The sequence below is a fragment of the Aphis gossypii genome, chromosome 2 (genome assembly GCF_020184175.1).
Source record: "Aphis gossypii isolate Hap1 chromosome 2, ASM2018417v2, whole genome shotgun sequence".
In the NCBI taxonomy this organism is placed as follows: Eukaryota; Metazoa; Arthropoda; class Insecta; order Hemiptera; family Aphididae; genus Aphis; species Aphis gossypii.
This window is the reverse complement of record NC_065531.1, coordinates 18,928,204-18,949,213: the sequence shown is the minus strand read 5'-3', so window position 1 is coordinate 18,949,213 and position 21,010 is coordinate 18,928,204. Positions and strand designations below refer to the sequence as shown.

The 21,010-nt window shown below is 24.7% G+C and overlaps 2 protein-coding genes across 6 annotated transcripts; one reads left to right on the top strand and one right to left on the bottom strand.

The window, feature by feature from the left end:
• Nucleotides 1-418: 418 nt before the first annotated feature.
• Nucleotides 419-11,800, bottom strand: LOC114124012 (uncharacterized). Of its 2 annotated transcripts, XM_027987167.2 has the most exons (27): nucleotides 11,391-11,799; nucleotides 11,046-11,153; nucleotides 10,830-10,979; nucleotides 9,776-9,862; nucleotides 9,045-9,149; nucleotides 8,810-8,965; nucleotides 6,892-6,984; nucleotides 6,717-6,821; nucleotides 5,930-6,091; nucleotides 5,770-5,865; nucleotides 5,189-5,293; nucleotides 4,790-4,954; nucleotides 4,534-4,671; nucleotides 4,336-4,425; nucleotides 4,150-4,276; nucleotides 4,005-4,062; nucleotides 3,751-3,926; nucleotides 3,500-3,689; nucleotides 3,191-3,382; nucleotides 2,998-3,108; nucleotides 2,441-2,568; nucleotides 2,183-2,363; nucleotides 1,763-2,114; nucleotides 1,588-1,698; nucleotides 965-1,081; nucleotides 816-896; nucleotides 419-744 (listed from the first exon to the last, which is right to left on the bottom strand). In XM_027987167.2, exons 1-27 carry the CDS (start codon nucleotides 11,490-11,492, stop codon nucleotides 571-573), a joined length of 3,660 nt encoding a protein of 1,219 aa, XP_027842968.2. In that variant the 5' UTR covers nucleotides 11,493-11,799; the 3' UTR covers nucleotides 419-570. The 2 variants fall into 2 exon arrangements, with proteins under 2 accessions (XP_027842968.2, XP_027842969.2); XM_027987168.2 differs by lacking the exons at nucleotides 419-744; nucleotides 816-896; nucleotides 965-1,081 and having other exon boundaries at nucleotides 1,763-1,842; nucleotides 1,919-2,114; nucleotides 11,391-11,800.
• A 1,546-nt stretch (nucleotides 11,801-13,346) lies between these two features.
• Nucleotides 13,347-20,966, top strand: LOC114124013 (uncharacterized). 4 transcript variants are annotated; one of them, XM_027987171.2, is made up of 7 exons: nucleotides 13,347-13,848; nucleotides 16,283-16,518; nucleotides 16,593-16,916; nucleotides 16,991-17,101; nucleotides 18,907-19,051; nucleotides 19,159-19,317; nucleotides 20,086-20,966. In XM_027987171.2, exons 2-7 carry the CDS (start codon nucleotides 16,284-16,286, stop codon nucleotides 20,090-20,092), a joined length of 981 nt encoding a protein of 326 aa, XP_027842972.1. In that variant the 5' UTR covers nucleotides 13,347-13,848; nucleotide 16,283; the 3' UTR covers nucleotides 20,093-20,966. The 4 variants fall into 4 exon arrangements, with proteins under 4 accessions (XP_027842972.1, XP_027842970.1, XP_027842973.1 ...); XM_027987169.2 differs by lacking the exon at nucleotides 13,347-13,848 and adding an exon at nucleotides 15,556-15,727 and having other exon boundaries at nucleotides 20,086-20,963; XM_027987170.2 differs by lacking the exon at nucleotides 13,347-13,848 and adding an exon at nucleotides 15,859-16,021.
• The last annotated feature ends 44 nt before the right edge of the window (nucleotides 20,967-21,010 follow it).

The window sequence follows — 21,010 nt, the reverse complement described above, 5'->3', positions numbered from 1 at the left end:
TTATTTAGAAAAAAAATTCTTGTGTCATATTGTATCTTAAATAATTGTTGATTCTTATCATTACAGAAAATGATCATTTACACGTAACAGAAGGCAGAACTGATAGCTACTTATATAATTTTTAAAAAGGTTTGGAAACACGTCTTTTGATATATTTTCTTTGATAGATATAGTTTTCTACCATATAAAAAAAAAAAAAAACCTAAAAAAAAATTATCTTACATATTTTAGAAACTAATTTGGGGGTAATTTATTTATTAACTAATGTGGTATGCTATAGACAGTATAACAATTTATTTTTATTTTTTGTACTTAAACAACAATATTATAATAGTATAATAACATAATATGATTTTTGTAGACAATTTTATGTTCAAAATATACCTGGTTATTGTTACAGATACAAAATTAAAAACAGTTTTGTAATCATAATAATAAAATGTAATTAATGTAATAAAATACATTTATAAATAAAATACATTTATCAAGTATTAATTATAATTTAATACATAGTTAATTTAAAAAATTGTATTTCTTAGTAATAAATCATTAAAATTAAGTATAAAAAAATTACATAGAATTATCAGTCGTATCATCAAAGTTATCAATAGGAGTAAAAACTACTTTATAAAATGAATCGATACAACTATCAGGTATTGCTTGAGATGGCGATACAAGAGTAAAACCACTTTGAGTTCCAATCCCCAACCAACGAAAAGAATTGAAATTTTGGTTCCAAGATAACTGTTAAAAATTAAAATGATCATAAATTATAATTTATAACAATATATTAAAAATATATTATATATATATACCTTGGTTATATTGTCAAGTGGGTATCTTAACAAAGGTTTGCTGTCATCTTGATTGTTCTGTGAATTTTCATTTAAAAGAAACTAGAAACAGAACAAACACATACAACATTTTTGGATTTAGAATACTAAAATAGATAATTTACACTTACAAGTTTAGATTCAAGTCCAAATTTTTTAACTGTTTCTTTAAAACGGTAACCATCAGAATACTCTGATTGAGTATTATCATCAGATAATAATTGTGTTACCATAAATTGATTTGTAGTCTAGAATAATAGATAAATATGAATAATATACAACTATTTAAAGCAATGTATTGATTAATATAAAATCGAAAATATAAACAAATACAAAATATCCTAATATTTTAATAACTTTTTTTTTTTTGAATTAGTTTTCAACTAAATTAGTTCTAATAAATTCAGAATTTTTTTTGGTTTCTAAAAAAATTTGTTTAGGCATGCCTTGTAAGAATTATTTAGCTGATGTAGTATTTCAAATTTTCAATTATATTAATTATTTTAATTATTTAATATACTCGTAAATTTGTAAGTGATTGCTATCTTTTAATTTAATTTTAAGATCACAATTTGATTTTAAGTACATAATTATAACAAAGTTTTTAAAGTTTTTTATGAACATATTAGAACCAACTTATAATTCTCTAAATAAGACTATCATAGGACATTGAACACTATAATATTTTAATAAAATATTGAATTTCCATAAATACTGAAAACAAATACGTATTATTTAATTATAATAAACTCACAGAGTTTTCTTTTCTTATAGTATTAGTTTCTGATAGAAACAATTTTTCATAAATAACTCCATTTTCATTTCCAGTCGCTATAACGTTCATCCAATCCGAAGTAGAAACAGACTAAAACAATTTTTAATAATAACTAATATAGTACATCTTAATTAATTCAAAAAACTATACTAACCCAATGAGTACTCTTTTGATAAAAAGAAGGACCATAAAAATCTTCCTCATCAATGTTTTTAGGAACATCTCCAGATTTTCCTACATTATTCGATTTATCTTGATCACTGTATGTACTTGAATCAACAGATTTATACGATTCATCATCACTACTTACATTAGATTCATTAAGAGTTTTGTTTTCATTAGTATCATCACAATTTGATTGTTCATCCTTCTTTACGAGATCACAGTTACCGATTATTTTATTTCTATTAATTACACTTTTTAAAACATATAACTCGGGATCATAACCTTCAACGTCATCATCACAGTTTGAAAAATTAATAGTCCGTACTTTTGAGAATACAGGGCTATAAAATAATGATTATAAATTAGTCAATAATTATTTTTAATACTAATATGAAATCAGCCAACTTACTTTACAACTTTACTACAATACACTAATGTATAACACTGTTGAAGCCAAGTACAATCAGATGGACAGTAAGATTTCTTTTGAAAGATTGGATTTTCAGTAGATTTTAAATCCCATAAAGTTACATTGCCATCGGTTGCTGAAGTAGCCAAAATTGATGTATTAAAATAATTCATGGAAAGACCTTAAAATTAAAAATATACTATTCAGTACTTGCATATCAAATTACATTAATTGTATAAAATTAAATAATTTTCTAACCTGTTATACTACTTCTACTTGCTATGAAAGTATGACTTGGATAAAGTATATCATTATTTAAGAATATTGATTTAAAATTTATGTGGAAAACGCTCACAACACCATTTGAATATCCACAAATAAGAGTTCTGAAAAATTATGTTTAAATTTAAATAACATTTTTAGATGGTATTAAAATAATATATTGTAATAGGATTTTCGCCAAAAGTAAGTTCTAAATACTACACTTCTACCAAACTTTTAATTAACAATATTTTTTCTCAGTTCTTTACTTTTACTGTAAAATTACTAATAAAGTATACTTTAAAATATAAGAATAGAATAGAATGATACAATTTTTAAAGTTTAGATGATTCAGATGATTGAACTATCAATATTCAGAAGGAAATGTTTAGAAAACGACCAGGACTTACATTCTCTTATAAATTATCATAATATACTGTTGATAGTATAATATGATGTCAATTGATATTTATTGTTGAATGTTTTACCGGATGTTTGATTATAATAATGAAATATATTATAGTGTAAAAAATTTATAAAAATGTTGTTCTTACTTGAATGGTGAAACTGCCTGCCAACAAACTTTTGTACATTGCACACCACCTTCAATCCATTCACATTCAAAATTTCTAGCTACTATATGCTTGGCCAAGTAAATAGAAAACCTAAATAGGTTCATTTATTGTTATTAGCTTTTATTTTTTTATTTATAATAAAAATGTGTTATCCGTTAATATTTAACAATACATTTCTGAGTTTTCATCCACAAAAGGCATAGCAAACACAGGACAATCTCCACAAGATGTACTTAATGCCAACAATCCTATTTTTTCGGGAGGTTCATAAGCTCCAGAAGGACACCATGCCATATCCCATACAGCACCAAACTCATGAGCTATACCATAAGACATATGTGGAGTACAAGAAACAGATTGATAACTGAAAGAAAATTAAAACATGTATGAAGCAATAATTTTAAACAATCACATAACATAATTACATAATTATAATAAGCTTGAATAGATTTCAAAAAAAATTCAACTGAATAAAGCTTACTTAACATTATTTAATGAATCAAATTCCCATAACTGCACAAGAGACGGATATTTGTAACTGTCCATCTCTTTATGTTCCAGATCTGGTTTAGGATGACATGATATTGCCAAATACTGTTTTTGTACTTCCTTTGGAACAGGACACCATGACATAGCCCAATTAGGACCACCAGTAAACAGCCAATATATACCTAAAAATAAGTTAAGAATTATTAAAAAATATTGAAAGCATATAAACTATAAATAATATACCATTGATATAAACAGATTTGAAAAGATCAATACATAGATGTTCATCATTTGAATTTAATATTTTACAAGATTGTTGAATAGATGGCATATACTTCAATGCTTCATCATTTTTTAAGAGCAAAACATTAGATTTAAAATCTTCATGACAAACATCCTTCCAAAACGTTTTTGTGTAACTAAAAAAGAAATGATTTAAATGTTACTAATGAATAAATTTTAGATTATTACTAATTAAGTTATGATTTTAATCTTACAAATTATAATAGTTTAATAAAGGTATTGAGTATATATTTCTACGCCCTTCATATTTATCTGTTTAAAAAAATTAATTACAGTGAATTAAAAATAAGAATCAATATGTAATAAAATGTTTGATGTAATAAATTTAATACAACTTACTAATTGTATATTTGTCTAAACTATCTTTTTTCTTATTATTTAAAACAACATCATGAACCTCCAAAATATGATCAACAATGTCATTGACACTTATCGTAATAAAATTACACAAACGACACATAAAATCCTATAAGAAAATAATTTTAAAATGTATTTTTTTATATCAAATAAAAATAAAAATCTTACATAATATTCAGTAATATATTTAGTATCTGGATGAAAACTTATCACATTGGGAGGCCTTCTTTTACGACGCAATTTATAATCTCTTTTAAACTAAAAGAATAAAACACAAAAAGTGACATAAAACAAGAAATATATTTAAATACATTATTATATACATTCAATGTTACTACTATTTAGAAAAATTATATTTCAGCTCACATTTTCATTTATGTAGGAGTCATTACCATTTTCTATGTTATATACACCTTTACAATTTTTCTGTTTGTGAGTTATTAATGATGATGGTTTTACTTTACTTCCACAATCTTCACATCTTACTAACAATTGTGTTATGTCCTGAAAAATAATTTATTATATTCAACTTGGAGAGTGTAAATTCTGGGTGTTAATAATAATATGTGTTTATAAATAATAAATATATATTTTAATACTTATCAAATTAATAATAACTTACATCTGGAGTTTTATTGCAAAATATTACATGACTGGCAAACCCTGCAATACTTTTTTTAATAGTTTTACAATCTTCACAACATAATTTTACTGTTCGGTTTCGGACAGCACTAAAAGGTATGAATTGTTTTAATTTATTTAACACAATATCATAGTTTTCTAAATCCTAATGTAACAAAAAATATATGAGAGATTATAACAATATTAGTTTTAAGATATTACCATAGGCGGATATTGGGGAGGGGGCTAAATCTCCCTCAAAATGTAAGCCACACCATGGTTGAAGCGTCGAAAAATATGTGTTTACATGGATAAGACAAACATGTTAAGCCCCTCCACAAATGTGACCAATTATCCGCTTATAGATATTATTTATTTTTTTTAATCAAACTATACTTACAGGTATTACATCACCATCAATCCAACATAAATTATAATGTTTAGAATAGTGACTAGTTCGATATTTATGAAAAGTCATTTCTTCTTTACAGCGGCCACAAGTCACCTTAAATATTAAATTTATGATGTAAAAAACATACATTTATACCGTGTTCCCTGAGAGACCAAGACGGTTGTTCAACAATTGGTTGTTATCCATCACTACAACATCTGACAACTATGGCCTAACTACTTATTACCTGTTATTTTAGATTGAGAGTAAATTATATAGTGTTGTGTTTTATTGAAGTGATTGTGATACATTAAATGTTTTGTGTTTATATGTTCATATATTGTATGTATATTTTTTAATTAGTAATAATCAAAAACATTTTGTACTATAATAGATTATTATTTTCAATTATGATATGTAGCATGTTATAACGACCTATGCGGGTGGCAGTTTATCAGAACTCACTAAGTATATAAAATAGTTTTAGTCTGTGAAGAGGGGATTTTTAAAGGTATGTCTATATTTCTGTCAGTTGAAGTAGTTCTGGTCTCCTGGCAAACAGAGTACATAATTAAGTATTATCAGCTTACCACCATTGAATCATCTCTTTCTTTTGTAAATTCTATATCAAATTTTTTAGTTATATCATTTCCATTTTCTGTTTCATTGAACTGTCCCACTTTATCCTATACCCAAAATAAATAATATAATTTTTATTTAACACTTAATTAAATAACTAAAAAGTTTTACCGGTCTAGATTGACATCGTTTAACATGACTAGCAAATCCAGGTACACTTTTTTTTTCAATTTGACACCATTCACAAACAAATTTAACTTTTTTTTCTCGTGCAGCATGTTTTGGTAATTTTTGTCGTAGTAAGTATTGTACAACATTCTCATCATCAAAATCCTAAAAATAAGAATAAAAGTTTAATCTAAACTATACCTACCAGTGAATGTTTTCACTTATAACCAAAAGTACCACTTTTTGTAAGGATTTAGTGTGGGTGTAAACAAAGATAAAATGGGTGGGAGACCCCCCCCAAAAAAAAAATAAAAATAATAATAACATGAGTTTGAAAATCAAATGATTTTATTTGATTTTGTTCTTTTATAATTACTAACATGGATTACATAATATGCATATTTGTTATTAATAACAAACTTTACAGAGAGAATTAAACAGTAACATTTAAATTGAATATAAAAAACCACTAAAATAAAGTAAATTTCCGTGAAAAAAAAAATTAAAAAAAATAATAATAATCATATATTAAATATTTAAAGAATTCTTATCGTTATGAATTAAGCTATCAAAATTAATTTTATTAAGAACTAAGACTATTAAAATAACCTATAAGTTATCTTTAAATTCAAACCTATTAATAGTATTGTTTCAAAAACAAGAAAAAAATGTAATACATTTATTAATTACCTAACAGTAATAAATATGCAAATACAATACTATTTATTAGCCATAACTTACATTAACATATTATTTTAAAAATATATACAACTGGAAAAAAAATACTTACTGGTTTTTCATCACCTTCTATCCAGCATAAACTATAATGTGTTGCACTATGTGTATCTTCATATTCTTTAAACATCATACTTTTATTACAACGACCACAAATTATCTTAATGAATAACAAATAAGAAAAAAAATTAAAAATTGTAATTTAGTATAAATACCAACAATATACATACCATGGAATTATTTTTATTATTTGATTCTTCTTCATCTTTTTCTTCTTCTATAGGCTTGGGAGAATCAGTTTCATTAGGATGTTGAAGTACGAGCTAAAATAAAAGGCTTTTTTAAACAAAAAATCAATATACATGTTGATTCTTTTTATTTAAAACACTATGATAATATCTCCATTACACAAAAAATATAGTATCATAAATATAATTTTACACTTAAAAAGTGATACAACTAAATTAAATCTGCTTCAATTTCAGTTTTGTTAATTTTTTTTTTAAATCCTACAAGTAGAGTGACTTGTTAATCTAGTTACAATTGATATGTACATAAAACGGTGATTATAAATTGGGCGATGCAGATTATATATAATTGTAATCACATCAACTGGCACATAAATAACTTGTCTAATAATTTATTTTTAACCATGTACAAAATACAAAAGTCGGTTTTACATAAACAAAATTTGTATAAAACGAGTAATTTAGTGATGATATAAAATATGAGAGGTAAGTGACTGTGCCGGATTAAGTGTTTTACGGGCCTTGAGCAAATAAATCAGACGGCCTTAATGGTTAGTAAAAAGGTGATAACTACAAATTAAAAAGAAATGTGTCAAAATTATGTCGAAGGCTTTTTTAAATTATAGTTGAATGCTAAAATATATGTATATATTATTCAAAGGATTACATAAAATTTGAACTTAAGATGAAAATTTTTTAATTGGCCAAAGTTCAAGTTTTTTTTAAAACTATTGTAAGCTAAACTTATGGAAAATATTATATTAAATTTTCTACTCTTAGCTACATATACAAAATTTTTCTGATTCTTTTTTTTTTTTTAACTATTGGAAAATTTTTACTTTTGACCTCTATAATGCACTAAGGATATTCACTTTGCCATCGAAAACCACCTTCGAAGTTTGAAAATGAAGTATTATTTTGATAAGTTATGTTGTACATAGACACAAACACAAAAAAAACACACATCATTGTAAAATCAATATATTAATCACTTTATTCAGAATCTAAAAAAATCACGGGCAGAATTTTTCCAAGGGCCTTAACCAGTGCTTAATTTGCTTGTAGGTTAATCCGGCACTGGTGGTACTCCTGGATATAAGAATCCATTGGAAAATGATGTGAGAAATTTTATTTTAAGCAATAATTTATTGAAAATTATTTAGAATTGAGTTACATCATTATCTGGAAATTTGTTGATAGAATTATGCATACCATAGTTATGTTTATCTCAGTAAAATTATAACTGGTCATATACGAAACAAGTTACTTCAAATTTTCAAAAAGGTATTTACTAAATTCATTATTAGTAACTGTTAATTCAAATATAAATTATTTACTGATAGGTTCATCTTTAAAATTTATTTTGACTTTCTTTCCTAGCTCAAGTTTTTATTGCTCTTGGATTTTTTTCTTTTAGACCTGTTTTGTAAATATATCAGAATATATGATATTAATTTCCAACTTTTCACTCAAACAATATTTTTAACTACAATCAAATTTTTATTTTTATTTTTTATTATATTTTAATTTTTGATTTGCACTTTCTTTCTATTCTTTCTTCTTTAATTTAAATTTGAAATTTGAAATTTAAATCACTTAGTAAAAACAATATTAGTACACAAGAAGTAACACCTATACTTTTATAGCATGTAATAGGTAATAAGAAAATGTAATTTTTTAAAAAGTTTTTTCTATGGCTTAATCTAGCAGTCAAATTGAGTTCACCAACCTTGAACTGAAACAACTACAAGATTGTGCCAACACATCATCACATTTTTTTGCATTATAACAAGTGTCTTGCAAATTGCTGACTGACCCCAGCCCACAAACATATCCGTGTAAATAAAATTTCGCAAATAAAAAGTAGTTAATATTTTAATAGAGCTTAAAAAACTATTACCTTTTGTTCAATGGCACATTTTTTTACATGAGAAGCAAAGCCTACCACACTTTTTTTTGAATCTTTACACCATTCACATATAAACTTTTTTTTAGCAGTAGAGTTTTTCAAAATTGCACGGAGTAATACAACCAGTTTTTGCTCATTTAAATAGTCCTAAAAAATAAAAGTTCTAAAATTATTTCACATGTACCTACATACATTATGAATTCAAAATTAAAATATAGAAACAAACTATTTTTTCTTCTCCTTCTAACCAACATAAATTATAGTGAGTAAGTTTATGTTTATTTTTGTATTCTTCAAATATCATACTTTCTCCACAACGACCACATGATACCTAGACATAAATAACAAACATTTTTAAATAAACAGTCAAATATTTTTGAATTTATTGCTGACTATATTTTGATAACGCCTAGTATTATACAGAAGTTTTAATAGAACTATATTGTGATCATCGACACAAATAATTGAATTATAACATGTCAGTATAGAATATATACAAATGTTAAAATGTGTATCTGAATTAAATTCTTTTAAAAACTATTTATAATTATAAAACTCCATCAGATTATTAAAATTAGTCATCATAATTGTGTTCAACAGTACATTTAATAGGAAAAAAATATTATTTTCGAAAACCAATAAAGAAAAATTAATTTTATTATTTGTATTACTTATACAAACTATGAACAATGTTGTCATAAATGTATTTGTAATATATAAATGATCCTTGTGAAATTTTGGTAAACATTATGACGCATTTAATTGAAATGAATACATATGAATACATAATGAACAAATATAAATAATTATCAGAAATATTGGTATTTCAATGACAGCTTGACTTGATTACTTGAGTCTTAGATACAATAGCAAAATGGTGCAGAGACCAATACAATTTTTAATATTTCCTTTACCTATTTCATATATTTATACATATATATTAATTTAGTTACTTACCATGGTATTATCATCATAAGTGATAGATGATGTACTAAGATTAACATCAGTCTCGATTAGAACTTTGTTATTTACATTTAAAACAGGCTATATATAAAAAAAAAAATTTAATGTTAGTAAAACACATTATAAAAAGATTTAAAAATGTACATTTATATACAGTTTAAAGTTTAAACTTATCATAAAGCAAGGAAAATTTTAATTAACTGAATTTTTGTAAAGATACTAAAAGCAAAAAGTTTATTAAAAATTGTTATAGTAAAAATTTTATGTAAAAACTATTTAATATTTAATAAGCTATATATTATCAAAACAAATGTATTTTCAAATAATATGCAGAAATGAATCTATAAGTTAACAGATGGCAAATCATTTGCTTTTCTTACTTCTATAAAAATCAACTATTATTAAAGAAACACATTTAAAAGACAACAAAACTAAAAATTACAAAAAAAAACCATAGGAAATACACAATAGAAATATAAACAAAATACTGATATTCTTTTATTATGTTATACTTTAAAAGACATTAAAGACATCTGATTTTCTAATTACAAATTAAGAGCAATAATTCACTGACAAAGTAACTCCTACCGACTGGTTAGTACCTTTGTTATATTAATAGTAAAACAAGCTGTTCTGTTAAAATAGTACCTAATACCTATTCGTATACATATATAAAAACTTGCAAAAAGTAAAACAAAAACCGAAACTTAACTTTAATTTTTTAACACAATAAAACTACTCTAAACACATAAATAAATAGAAGTATAAAATAACATTAATAAAAAACATAAAAAGAAAAAGTTAAATAAAAATTACTTAGTCTTTAATTTTTCAAATGCAACTTTATATAAATAAACAATTATTATTGATCTTAATTAGTAATAAGAACTTCAGTAATATGTTTAGTAAAATATAACATAATAGCAAATTTGTTTTGTTCTTATTACTCCAAAGATAATCATACTATCAGAAATAGCTTGACATTTTATTCAAAAATTACAAAGAAATATTTGTTAAATTAACTAGTGAATATTAGGCAAGTACTTACATTTTGTTTACATTTATTTAAATGGTTGGCAAATCCAGAAATAGTCATTTTAATAGCATCACACCATTCACATATAAATTTTGACTTAGCTTTAGATTTCTTAATATTTTCTTTTAATATTTCTTGAGTTTTTGAAGTATTTGTGAAATCCTATAAAATAATAATACTATTAAAAAAATTCTAAATTATTTATAAATATTTAAATTTAAAGTATACAATTTCATCTTCTACGCCCATAATCCAACAGAGGTCATAATGAATTTGGCGGTGTTTAGAATCATACTCCTGATATAACATTTGTTTTTTGCATTTACCACAAGTTACCTAAAACAAAAAAATAAATAACCAAGTAGGTATGTATATTGTTAATATTCATAATATTTAGTAACACTTATAATTTTATAGTTTATATAATATGCTCTTTTATAATTCAATGCAAATTAGTGTTAGGTATAAATTATAATATTAATTTTACAGATTAAACAATAGTAATATTGATACCATGTACCATCAACAAGTGACATTTATTGTTAAAATAATTTTGAAAGAAAATATTCTTACAACAGAATCATGACTGATTTTATTTGTAGACTCGAAATTCTTAACCGATCCTTGGTCGTCGTCGACTTCAAGTTTGACATCGACAGTATTGCTGTCCATCATAGGAGTTATAAGTAGGTATACGTTCAATCAACAAGCATCATTTATCTTATTTTGGCGTAAAATTTAAATATCAAAGAACAATGTTTAGTAAAGATTTGAGGTATTAGTATATTTAATATCGCCAACAAAGTGACTATATGAGAATTTGAATTTCCACAAATCTAAACATACGGATACAGCATTATAAACTTTCCCGGTAGCGGATCTCGTATTTGGCAAGTGGCAACTGCGATCTGCATTCTGCCGAAGTGTGTCCGCAACAGTTATAAATTATAATAAGTGAACTTTACTGTACCCATCCCGGTGATAACATTGATAACAATATAATATTCGTTGAGATAAGAAAAATAATCGAGCATGGACGTAACGTAAATATACAGCACTATGTAGAGAATCTACATCGTGATATACAGATTACAGAGATGAAATTTCATCTATTCTATATTTCTGTAGTAAATATAAAATACTCGTATCGAGATTATGAATTACACTAATAACTAATAAGTAATAATTATTATTAACAGTGGCAGTGGCGATTGCTGACTCTGAAATATGGGTAATGGGCATGGTAATTTATTGTAATGTATTAATTAATATTACACATTTATCCCAAGATTAATTAATATTAAAAAAAGGTTTTACTTTGTAATAAGTTAAAATAAGGTTAATGCGGTAAATAGTGAATTATTTTAAAAATGCAAGCTAATTAAATTATAATATTTTGAAATAACTACCTATAATAAAAAATTTAATTTAAATTTAATAATATAAATTTGTTTTAATATTTTTAGTTTATTTCATCGGTTTAATACCTTAAACTTCTAAAAATGAATTTATCGAGGGTGAGTACCTACGAAAACTTTTTCTTAGGATATGACGGATATGTATAAAGGTACGGGTAGGTACCTAGTACCTACCTAATTTTAGACAAAGCAATACGTGATGACTGTTGTGTTTTCAATAAGATATTACTTAGCTTTGTAGAATTTGTAATTAGGATTGATCTTTGTATAATTAATTTTCACAGCATCACAGCTGATGTTGACGTTGACTTGAATTATTTTTAAAAAAAATAATAAGGCAGAATAATATAGGACCCTGTACCATTGATTTTATAATACCTATAGTATATTATAAAATCAATGATAGGACTAAGATTGAATTTTTAAAATAAAACTGATAATCTACAATAAAATTCATACTATGATAAAATTAACGTTAAACATATTATAAATATATTATATATTATTAATTCATATTTGGATATAATTTTTATTGAACGCGCTTTGGAGCGGCTGCGACCAAGTCGACCGACTGAGCGCCGTTTACATATCGTATGGGTTTATAATGTTTATAATTATTTAGGGACGGATCTAGGAGAAGCTAAAAGCCTAGGCCCCATCACCTGACGTATTGTTTCTCCAATTTTTTTTTATAATTCTACAAATCTTGATACTACCACAGAATAAATGATAATTTCATCTATTCTGTGATATTACTATATTTCAATCAGAATTTCGTTATTGTTACTTTATTTATTTAATTGATTATCATGTACTGTTAAAATTAATATACTGGACAATTTTTTAAATAAGGCATATTACTTAGATACCTAATATATTGTAGGTAATTGCCGATTGGATTTGTGTATAGTAAAATAATTTTTACCCCTCCCCCAAGTCTTTGCTCTGGATCAATGCTTGCTTTATGATGAATGATGATATATTTATAGATGCATACCATGGTATGAAGTACCTACCAGTATACGTAAACCACCTTTCAGATTTTAAATTATAATAAAGCTACAGCAACAGACAAAGCTAGAACTGATGTTAATGATGCCATAAAAGATTTTTGGAATCGATGACAGAAATAATGTTTGACGTGGAGTCGTCGACGAAACAGTTTTAACTAGCGAAGAAATCGAACAACTCAAATCGATTATGAACAAAGCTACAGCAGACGAAGATAGTACTGATGTCAATGATGTCATTGAAAAATTGATAGAAGATTTGTTGGATGCTGCGGTGTGTGGTGACGATACGTTGGCTGGCGGAGACGAATCGTCATTGCAAGAGTTTGAATAGAAGTCTGATCCTGGTGCGTAGCCGGTCGAGTATTCCGACCACTCGCGGCGCGACAGGTTCGTAAACGTCGAATGTTTGGTGGCCGATACGATGGACCTTCTGCACGCGGCTAGGTGGGCAACTTTGGTCGCGATACGACGCATGACTACAAGGCGGTTAGCTGTACCGGCGAAGACAAAACGGATTCCGCCTCGACCGCAGTACCGACGACAATGCGGCGATAATATGATGGCGACTGGTTAGGGTGGCAGTGGAGACTTTAACACGAGGTGAGCGAGATACACAAACACTTGAAATTAGATCTAACATTGCAGTGGTAAACGGTAAAAAAGTCCGGGGAAAAAAAATTCGAACAAAAAGTAATTTAAAATAATATGGCATAATTATTCTAGTTTAACTCCCAAGCGATTTTTTGGAATTTTTTTTCCAAATTGTGTTTTTTATGCTTTATTTAATGGTACTCTTAAAAAAAGTCGCTCAAACTTCCCTTAGAAGTTACGTTTAAAAACCTTAAAAATACTCGATTTTTCAAAAAATCGTATTTTTGTATTTAAAATACCGAAAATTTGTACTTTTGGAATTTCTTTTTTTTTCAAAATGTGTGTTTTTGTATGCTTTTCTTAATGGTACTTTTAAAAAAAGTCGCTCAAACTTCTTTTGGAAGTTATGATCAAAAAACTCGATTTTTTAAAAAATCGTTGGTGTTATGGAATAACCGATAACATAACTTTGTGTAATATAAATATAATAATTAAATAATACATTAATACCTATACTATAGACTTACCTAAGGTGGTTTTACATAACAAGTCGAGGGATATTTTCGATTTTGATTGTCCGAACGAGTAACGAGTGAGTGACCTCGCCTGATGTATTATGTGCTTTTTTATAATTTTACATAGGCGATGATATATTGAAAAAACAAATTTTCCTACTATTTAATAATAAAACATATTAGTTTAATAATAAAAAAAAATTATTTTAATTTAATAAATAATATATATTTAAATATTTTTTCTCGGACTTTTTTTCTTAATATCCATTGTCAGTGGCGGCGCTAGGCGTGGGCGGTGTGAGCCATTACCCACAGCCTTGCGTTCTTTGTTACTTAAATAATGTTTTTTAAAATTTAAATTTAAAAAAGGGCCTCTTTAAGTCTTCCTTGCCCCGCCACTGTCCGTTGTAGTATAGGAATTATTCGGAAAATTGAATATAATAGCTGAAAATTGAAATACGATATAGCAGACTGACTGGTCTAGTATTAAGAGTTAAATTTTAAAAAACTAACCATATACTAAACTGGGACTTCTTAAGTTTTCTTTATAGGTACCTAGGTCTAGGTAGGTACACCTAACTTTTTAAAATTTAATTATAGATTTTTTTCTCAAGTAATTTATATTACTTTATTAGAACCAAAAAAATCTAAAAAAAATTATGAAGTCAATAAAATTACGAAATTACTTATTTAAACAATAAACATCGAATTTGAGCTAAGTTGATATAATATGGTATAAACACATGTTATTATTATAATAATTAAATATTAATGATACCTATAATATTTGACATTTGTAATATTTCAGTAAAAATTATTTCAATTTCAATCTACTGTAATATTAAAAGTAAAATAAATACCTACCTAACTTTAATATAGCTATATTATAGCTGAATATAGATAGTAGATACTCTGACCGATTGTTTCTGTTCATAATTGTTTTTCACGCGATCTTCTTTACATCGTGGTTTTTCATATACAAAATACCATAAGTAATTACATATTATCATGATTTTGTTAAAAATTAAAATTATAATATAATTATAATTATATTAAATTCAGCGATTTGTTAAACAAATATATTATTTTTATAGTATTTTTCTTCCACGTACAATAAAAACAAGCTTATTATCAGAGCTTTGTACTACTATAATTTTCCCGCTTAATTCAACGCTTATCTATACTATAATATTATGATGGTCTGATTATAGTTTTCGTTTTGGTTCTTTGCAAGTTGCAAGTAGTTATTATTTCATAAATATAAATTCATAATACCATTATTCTTTAGTTTTTATTTTATTATGTGCTAAAACTGTAAATTAGATTATTTTTATTTTTAGAATAAGATATAAGTGGAATCTCGTTATTGTCAAGTATGTTAAAATCTTAAAATAATTATTGGTTTTTATTATTAATTGTTATAATCTTATGTCTGTAGTTTTACAAATTTACAATACAATATTTAATTTGAGTACTAATTTTTTACTTTTTATAGTATTACACTAATATTACTTTAATATTACTTAAGTATTTTATATTAGTTGATTCCGACTTTAATTCCTTTTAATCCCAACATATCAAATAATTGTAGGATTTTTAGCACCCCGTGAAATTTTAAAAACCTAGCATTTATGGTGTTTACCATCTACGCTGTTTGATTCATTTCGGTATGTTTAGATATTTTTCAATATTAATACCTCATATTATATTATAGTAGTATTGAAGTCTGCTCATCATTACGTTCATCTCAAAACTAATTAAGCTCAATAAAATAGTTTAAATTTTAATAGTTGATACTATACTTTTTAAAAGTCTTGTCATCATGTTTTTAAACAATAATTTGATGAAGTAAATGATGTATTATTTTGCATAATACCTATAATATAATTTTATGTTTGAAATTTATCATATAAACTTTTGTTTTTCAGAATGAATAAAAAAGTGGACCAGAAAAATAAGCCATTAAGTACTGCACAAAAAAAACATAGACCACTAGGTGTTCTTACGCAAGGTAGTGTTCCAAGTCGATCTGCTAGTAATTCAAATTTAGCTAATATTATCAATACTCCAAATAATAATACACCAAAAACACCAAAAAATGTGAATCACCGATCCAAAAGTAATTTAACAATAAAAGAAAATAGTGCTGTTAGTCGGCTCAAAAGTAATGTACAGTTTTACTAAATAAAAAAAATTTCAAATATTAAGGTAGTAGTAATAATCCTTATTATATTATAGATTTTAGTTCCAATGTTACCTTAGAAAGAAATGGCAGTATGCCAAATTTAAATGCAACTGGTAATAGATTACAATTGGATAAAACTACCAAGCTAAGGTTTGCATACGACAAATATCTCAGCAGCTTAGAAGCAAAATATGTGTTTCAGATGATTGAAAAAAATATATCTTCAAATATTAATAAACAAAAAAAGGTTTTTAGAGATGAATTTGATATTCTCAAAAATCAATTAGTTACTTTAAGTAAAGAATTAGAATCAATAAATGAATTAAAAATTGAAAAAAAATTAATTGACCAAAAATTTGAAGTACTTGAAATGCTCAGTAAGCATATATTAATTTACTTATAAATAATGATGTGTTATTAGGTAGTTAATGTATATTTGTTTTTATTTTAGATAAAGCTATTGTGTTTGATGATTCAGATGAAGAAGTTATGTCATTGTTTTCTAGTACGGCATCCAAGGTTGTTATCAAGAATTTTAAACAAATGGATGAAGATGATTTAAGTAAATTAAATTTTAATAGATATTATAATTTATTAAATTATTGATAGCCTTGAAAAGTACTGAAACTATACCATTCAATATAACAACTTAACTTTATCAGGCTCGTGAGTTAAACTTGGTTGGGTCTTTTTTTATATATGCAATATATAAATTAAATTCAAAATTAATGTAACAATATATTCTTTAAGATTTTTGTCTCTATTATTAGCTTATTTTTAAATAAGACTAAGTATAAGTTGTTGTATAATCAACATGATAATAAAAAAAATAAGTGCTTTTGAATCTCTGGACTTAAGAAAAAATTTCAGTCAATTGGTTTTTTTTTTTTATTTTAATTCAATACTGATGATTGACTATATATTATTTTTCTTTTCCACGAGATAATTATAAAATGTTTCATTTTTTGCTATTACATTATATTATTTTTTCTTTTAGCAGCATCACTTAATAATTAATTTTTTTTTTTTAACATTATGCATTGTAATAAATAATTATAAATTAATGTTAAGTAAATAAGTCTGCAATTGTATAATAGTATTTAAAAATAATCATAAATTAATAAATCAATAATGCCAAGTACGAAATAATGATGGAAATATGTAATATCTAATAACATTAATTATATAAATAATGATTTCTAGTTTATATTGACCATTGCGGTTATAGTAAGTGTTAGAACAAATATTTAACCACAAAATACCATAATAGAGTTAATATATATTCTATACAGTGGTACCTATAGGCTATAGTTTATACATTTAACTACATGGGTTGTTTTATATGTTATAGTAGATATCCACAGTTGATGAATGCTGTTGTACATCAAAGTTATTGGTGATTTTTAATTATGTCAATATTGTTTAATAATATGTTTAATATAATTGAAAAGGTCACCATAATAATATAGTATTATTATCTACTATAATAGTGAAATTAATCCCCTAAGTATTTTAGCTTTAGTATTAGATATAGTAGATAATGATTTTTATAAATTAGCTACCAAAAATGGTATTATTAATCAATTTTACATCTAAAATTAATTTTTAGTATCTAAAGAAAATTAAATATCAATTACTGATGTACTAAGCAATTAACAAATGTTGAATCAACAAAGGCAGACTTTTGAATCAAATTAAACAATAGGTAGGCAAGGCTTCGAAGATATACACAATACAATGATAAAACAAAATGTTATACCAGTTTGTCATGATGCAATAAGTAGTTCTCATCAAAAAAATAATAATAATAATTCATTGATTAAATTAAGTATGTTATACTTTATAATATATTTACTATGCTATACAGACTATACTATATAAGCGTATACTTATTTTTCAATATTCACCAATTTTGGATGTGTATATTGACATTGAGTAGGTAATTGTCAGCATTTGCCAACTGTGGACATTCATAGTAACATAATCACTGGACATACCCAGATTTTGCAGCACTGATTCCATCTAACATATAGGAGTAGAATATATGAGCAAATTTAATATAAGATGGCAGATAAATAATATGTATGTTGTATGTATCAAAAGAATTTTGATGTTAATTAAAATATTTTATTAATAATGTTAATCAATAAATATCCTTAGTTAATTGTTTTTGTTACTACTAACACATGTTTAATGTATAAGTATTTTAAATTATTCATTTAAATTTAAAAAATAAATTGTTTTGTAAAAAATCAAGGGATAAAAATACAAAATATTTCTCGGTGAACAATTTATCCTAAGCTTTGACATAATGTAACAAAATTATTATTTCTATCTTAAAACAAAAAAAAATATTTTGTATTATAGATGCTGTTAAGATTCTGCTGAATGAAATTATAGAACCATTGAAACTACTTGATTATGAAAATAAAATAAATGCACGTATTCAATTAAAAGATTCACTGATTAAAGTAGCAATGTTAACTAAAGAATTAGATACATTAAAATTGAAGTAAGAATTAAGTGTTTCCATTTAAAAATTTTCATTATTGATCATGTTTAAATAAAAATTAAAAATCATTATGTTATTCAATTAATTTTATCTATTTATGTTATAAGGTGTGAAGAGCTATTTGATGAACAAAGTAGTTTGCTGAATTATAATAAATCATATAAAATACTAAAAGATCAATTTGGAGAAAATCCAGACACAAATTTACTGCCAACAAAAAGTAGCTTAGTGGAAGAAGTTGAAAATGTATTAAATGAAATAGAATGGTAAATCTATATATTTGTATTTGTACTTAAGATCTAAAATTAAAATATTAAATATATTTTTATATTCTTTTAATTATCTGAATTATTTTTATTTATTATTCGTAAATTTTAATAATATAATTAAGTAATGAAATACTTTAGAATTTATTTTTAACTATTAAATAAATAATAAACTATATTTTAATTATATTATTATTGATTATATTATACTTTATCACAACATTACTAGAGAATCATGTCAACACATATTTTATTAAAACTTAAAACAAGATAGTTTTTATTGATAATTGTTGTTTTTTGTTCAAATTGATTGAAGTAATTCTTTGTCTAGCCTTAATATGATTTTGCCTACATGTACATGTAGGCATGTACATATCTTTCCATTAATTTAATAATTAATGTACTTTAGTTATATTACTATAATTAATTCATTCTAGAAACTGAACACAAAATAATTAAATTAAATACTTAGCTTAATTGATGATGAAAAATAAAAATACAGAATATTCTTTTAAGATATAAATTCCACAAAGATTATTACTGTCATTTGATATCATTGGGCAGTGGACACATCCAAATATCAAAACTAGTGATATATATTAATCTAATATGATTGTTTAGGATAAACTTTGATCAAAAATTTATATTATTAATTACTGAATAGCTAGATGTTACATAATATTGTATATTTGTACATTGTTAATATAATTGTGTACTGATATAATATGTAATAATTTATTACTTATACCAATACTTTTTACGTGTTAGTACATAGGAGAATGGATAAAACACCTTAATGAAGATCTAATGAACTTGGATCAATGACCAAGTATTATAAAAGAAACTAGAAAGAGAAAACTAAAATGAGTTGGATATGCCTGGAGAAAAGGTAATTTGGAAGTCGGTTGAGAAGACTGTTAGGTAGCCAGTGGACCACACTTAAGATGAGAAGACAAAATAAAAAAGAAGTAGAAGCAGTAGAACTGAACAGACTTTAAGAGAGAGATGGTAGCAAATTTTTTTTAAAGGCTAAAACTTAGACTAGAGAAGTGCATCATGCATATTTTGCTTACATACTAAATTCTAAATGGGGTGATCATTTTATTGATTTTTCAAGTATATAAATACATTGTTATATTAATGTCAGTATACGCTTTTAAGAAAATAAAAAATGATAATTAAAAGGAAAGAATACATGAAAAACTGAAATTCTTACACAAACCTACATTCCAAAAAAAAATTGATTTAGTTTCAGTGATGACATAATAAACTTGTTAATTCGTCTTAATTTTTGACTATATTTTATATTTAAAAATATACTAACATATTTCCTCTAACAAAAATTATTGTTATTTTGTTGAAATTCAAAAAATATTGAAGAAACTTGAAACTTAAAACATTCTTCTATTCTATAAGTTATTATTACCCATTCACAAATAAATTTTAAAATATTTTGATTAATTTTAAACATTTGAGTATATTTTAATGAATTTATTTAAGTTATTCTAATGGTAATTTAAAATTATTGAAAATAAGTGTACACAATTATTACTTAAAATAATATTTTCTTAATTTGAAAACATAAAACCAATTGTTTTTATTTCCTTATTTTAATGGAAGAATATTTCAGTCTATAAAAAGTAAATTTAATTATCACTTAGTTCGATATTTATTCTAAATTCATTATATACCT

What these genes read in the sequence shown, in the direction of transcription:
- LOC114124013 (XM_027987171.2), top strand. Translation starts at nt 16,284, where the DNA reads ATGAATAAAAAAGTGGACCAGAAAAATAAGCCATTAAGTACTGCACAA. An exon ending in TGCTGTTAGTCGGCTCAAAA is followed by an intron (nt 16,519 to 16,592) that starts GTAATGTACAGT and finishes ATTATATTATAG; the next exon opens with ATTTTAGTTCCAATGTTACC. An exon ending in TGAAGTACTTGAAATGCTCA is followed by an intron (nt 16,917 to 16,990) that starts GTAAGCATATAT and finishes TTTTTATTTTAG; the next exon opens with ATAAAGCTATTGTGTTTGAT.
- LOC114124012 (XM_027987167.2), bottom strand. Translation starts at nt 11,492, where the DNA reads ATGATGGACAGCAATACTGTCGATGTCAAACTTGAAGTCGACGACGAC. An exon ending in CTTATGATGATAATACCATG is followed by an intron (nt 9,150 to 9,775) that starts GTAAGTAACTAA and finishes ATTTATGTCTAG; the next exon opens with GTATCATGTGGTCGTTGTGG. An exon ending in AATATATTACTGAATATTAT is followed by an intron (nt 4,277 to 4,335) that starts GTAAGATTTTTA and finishes ATTTTCTTATAG; the next exon opens with GATTTTATGTGTCGTTTGTG.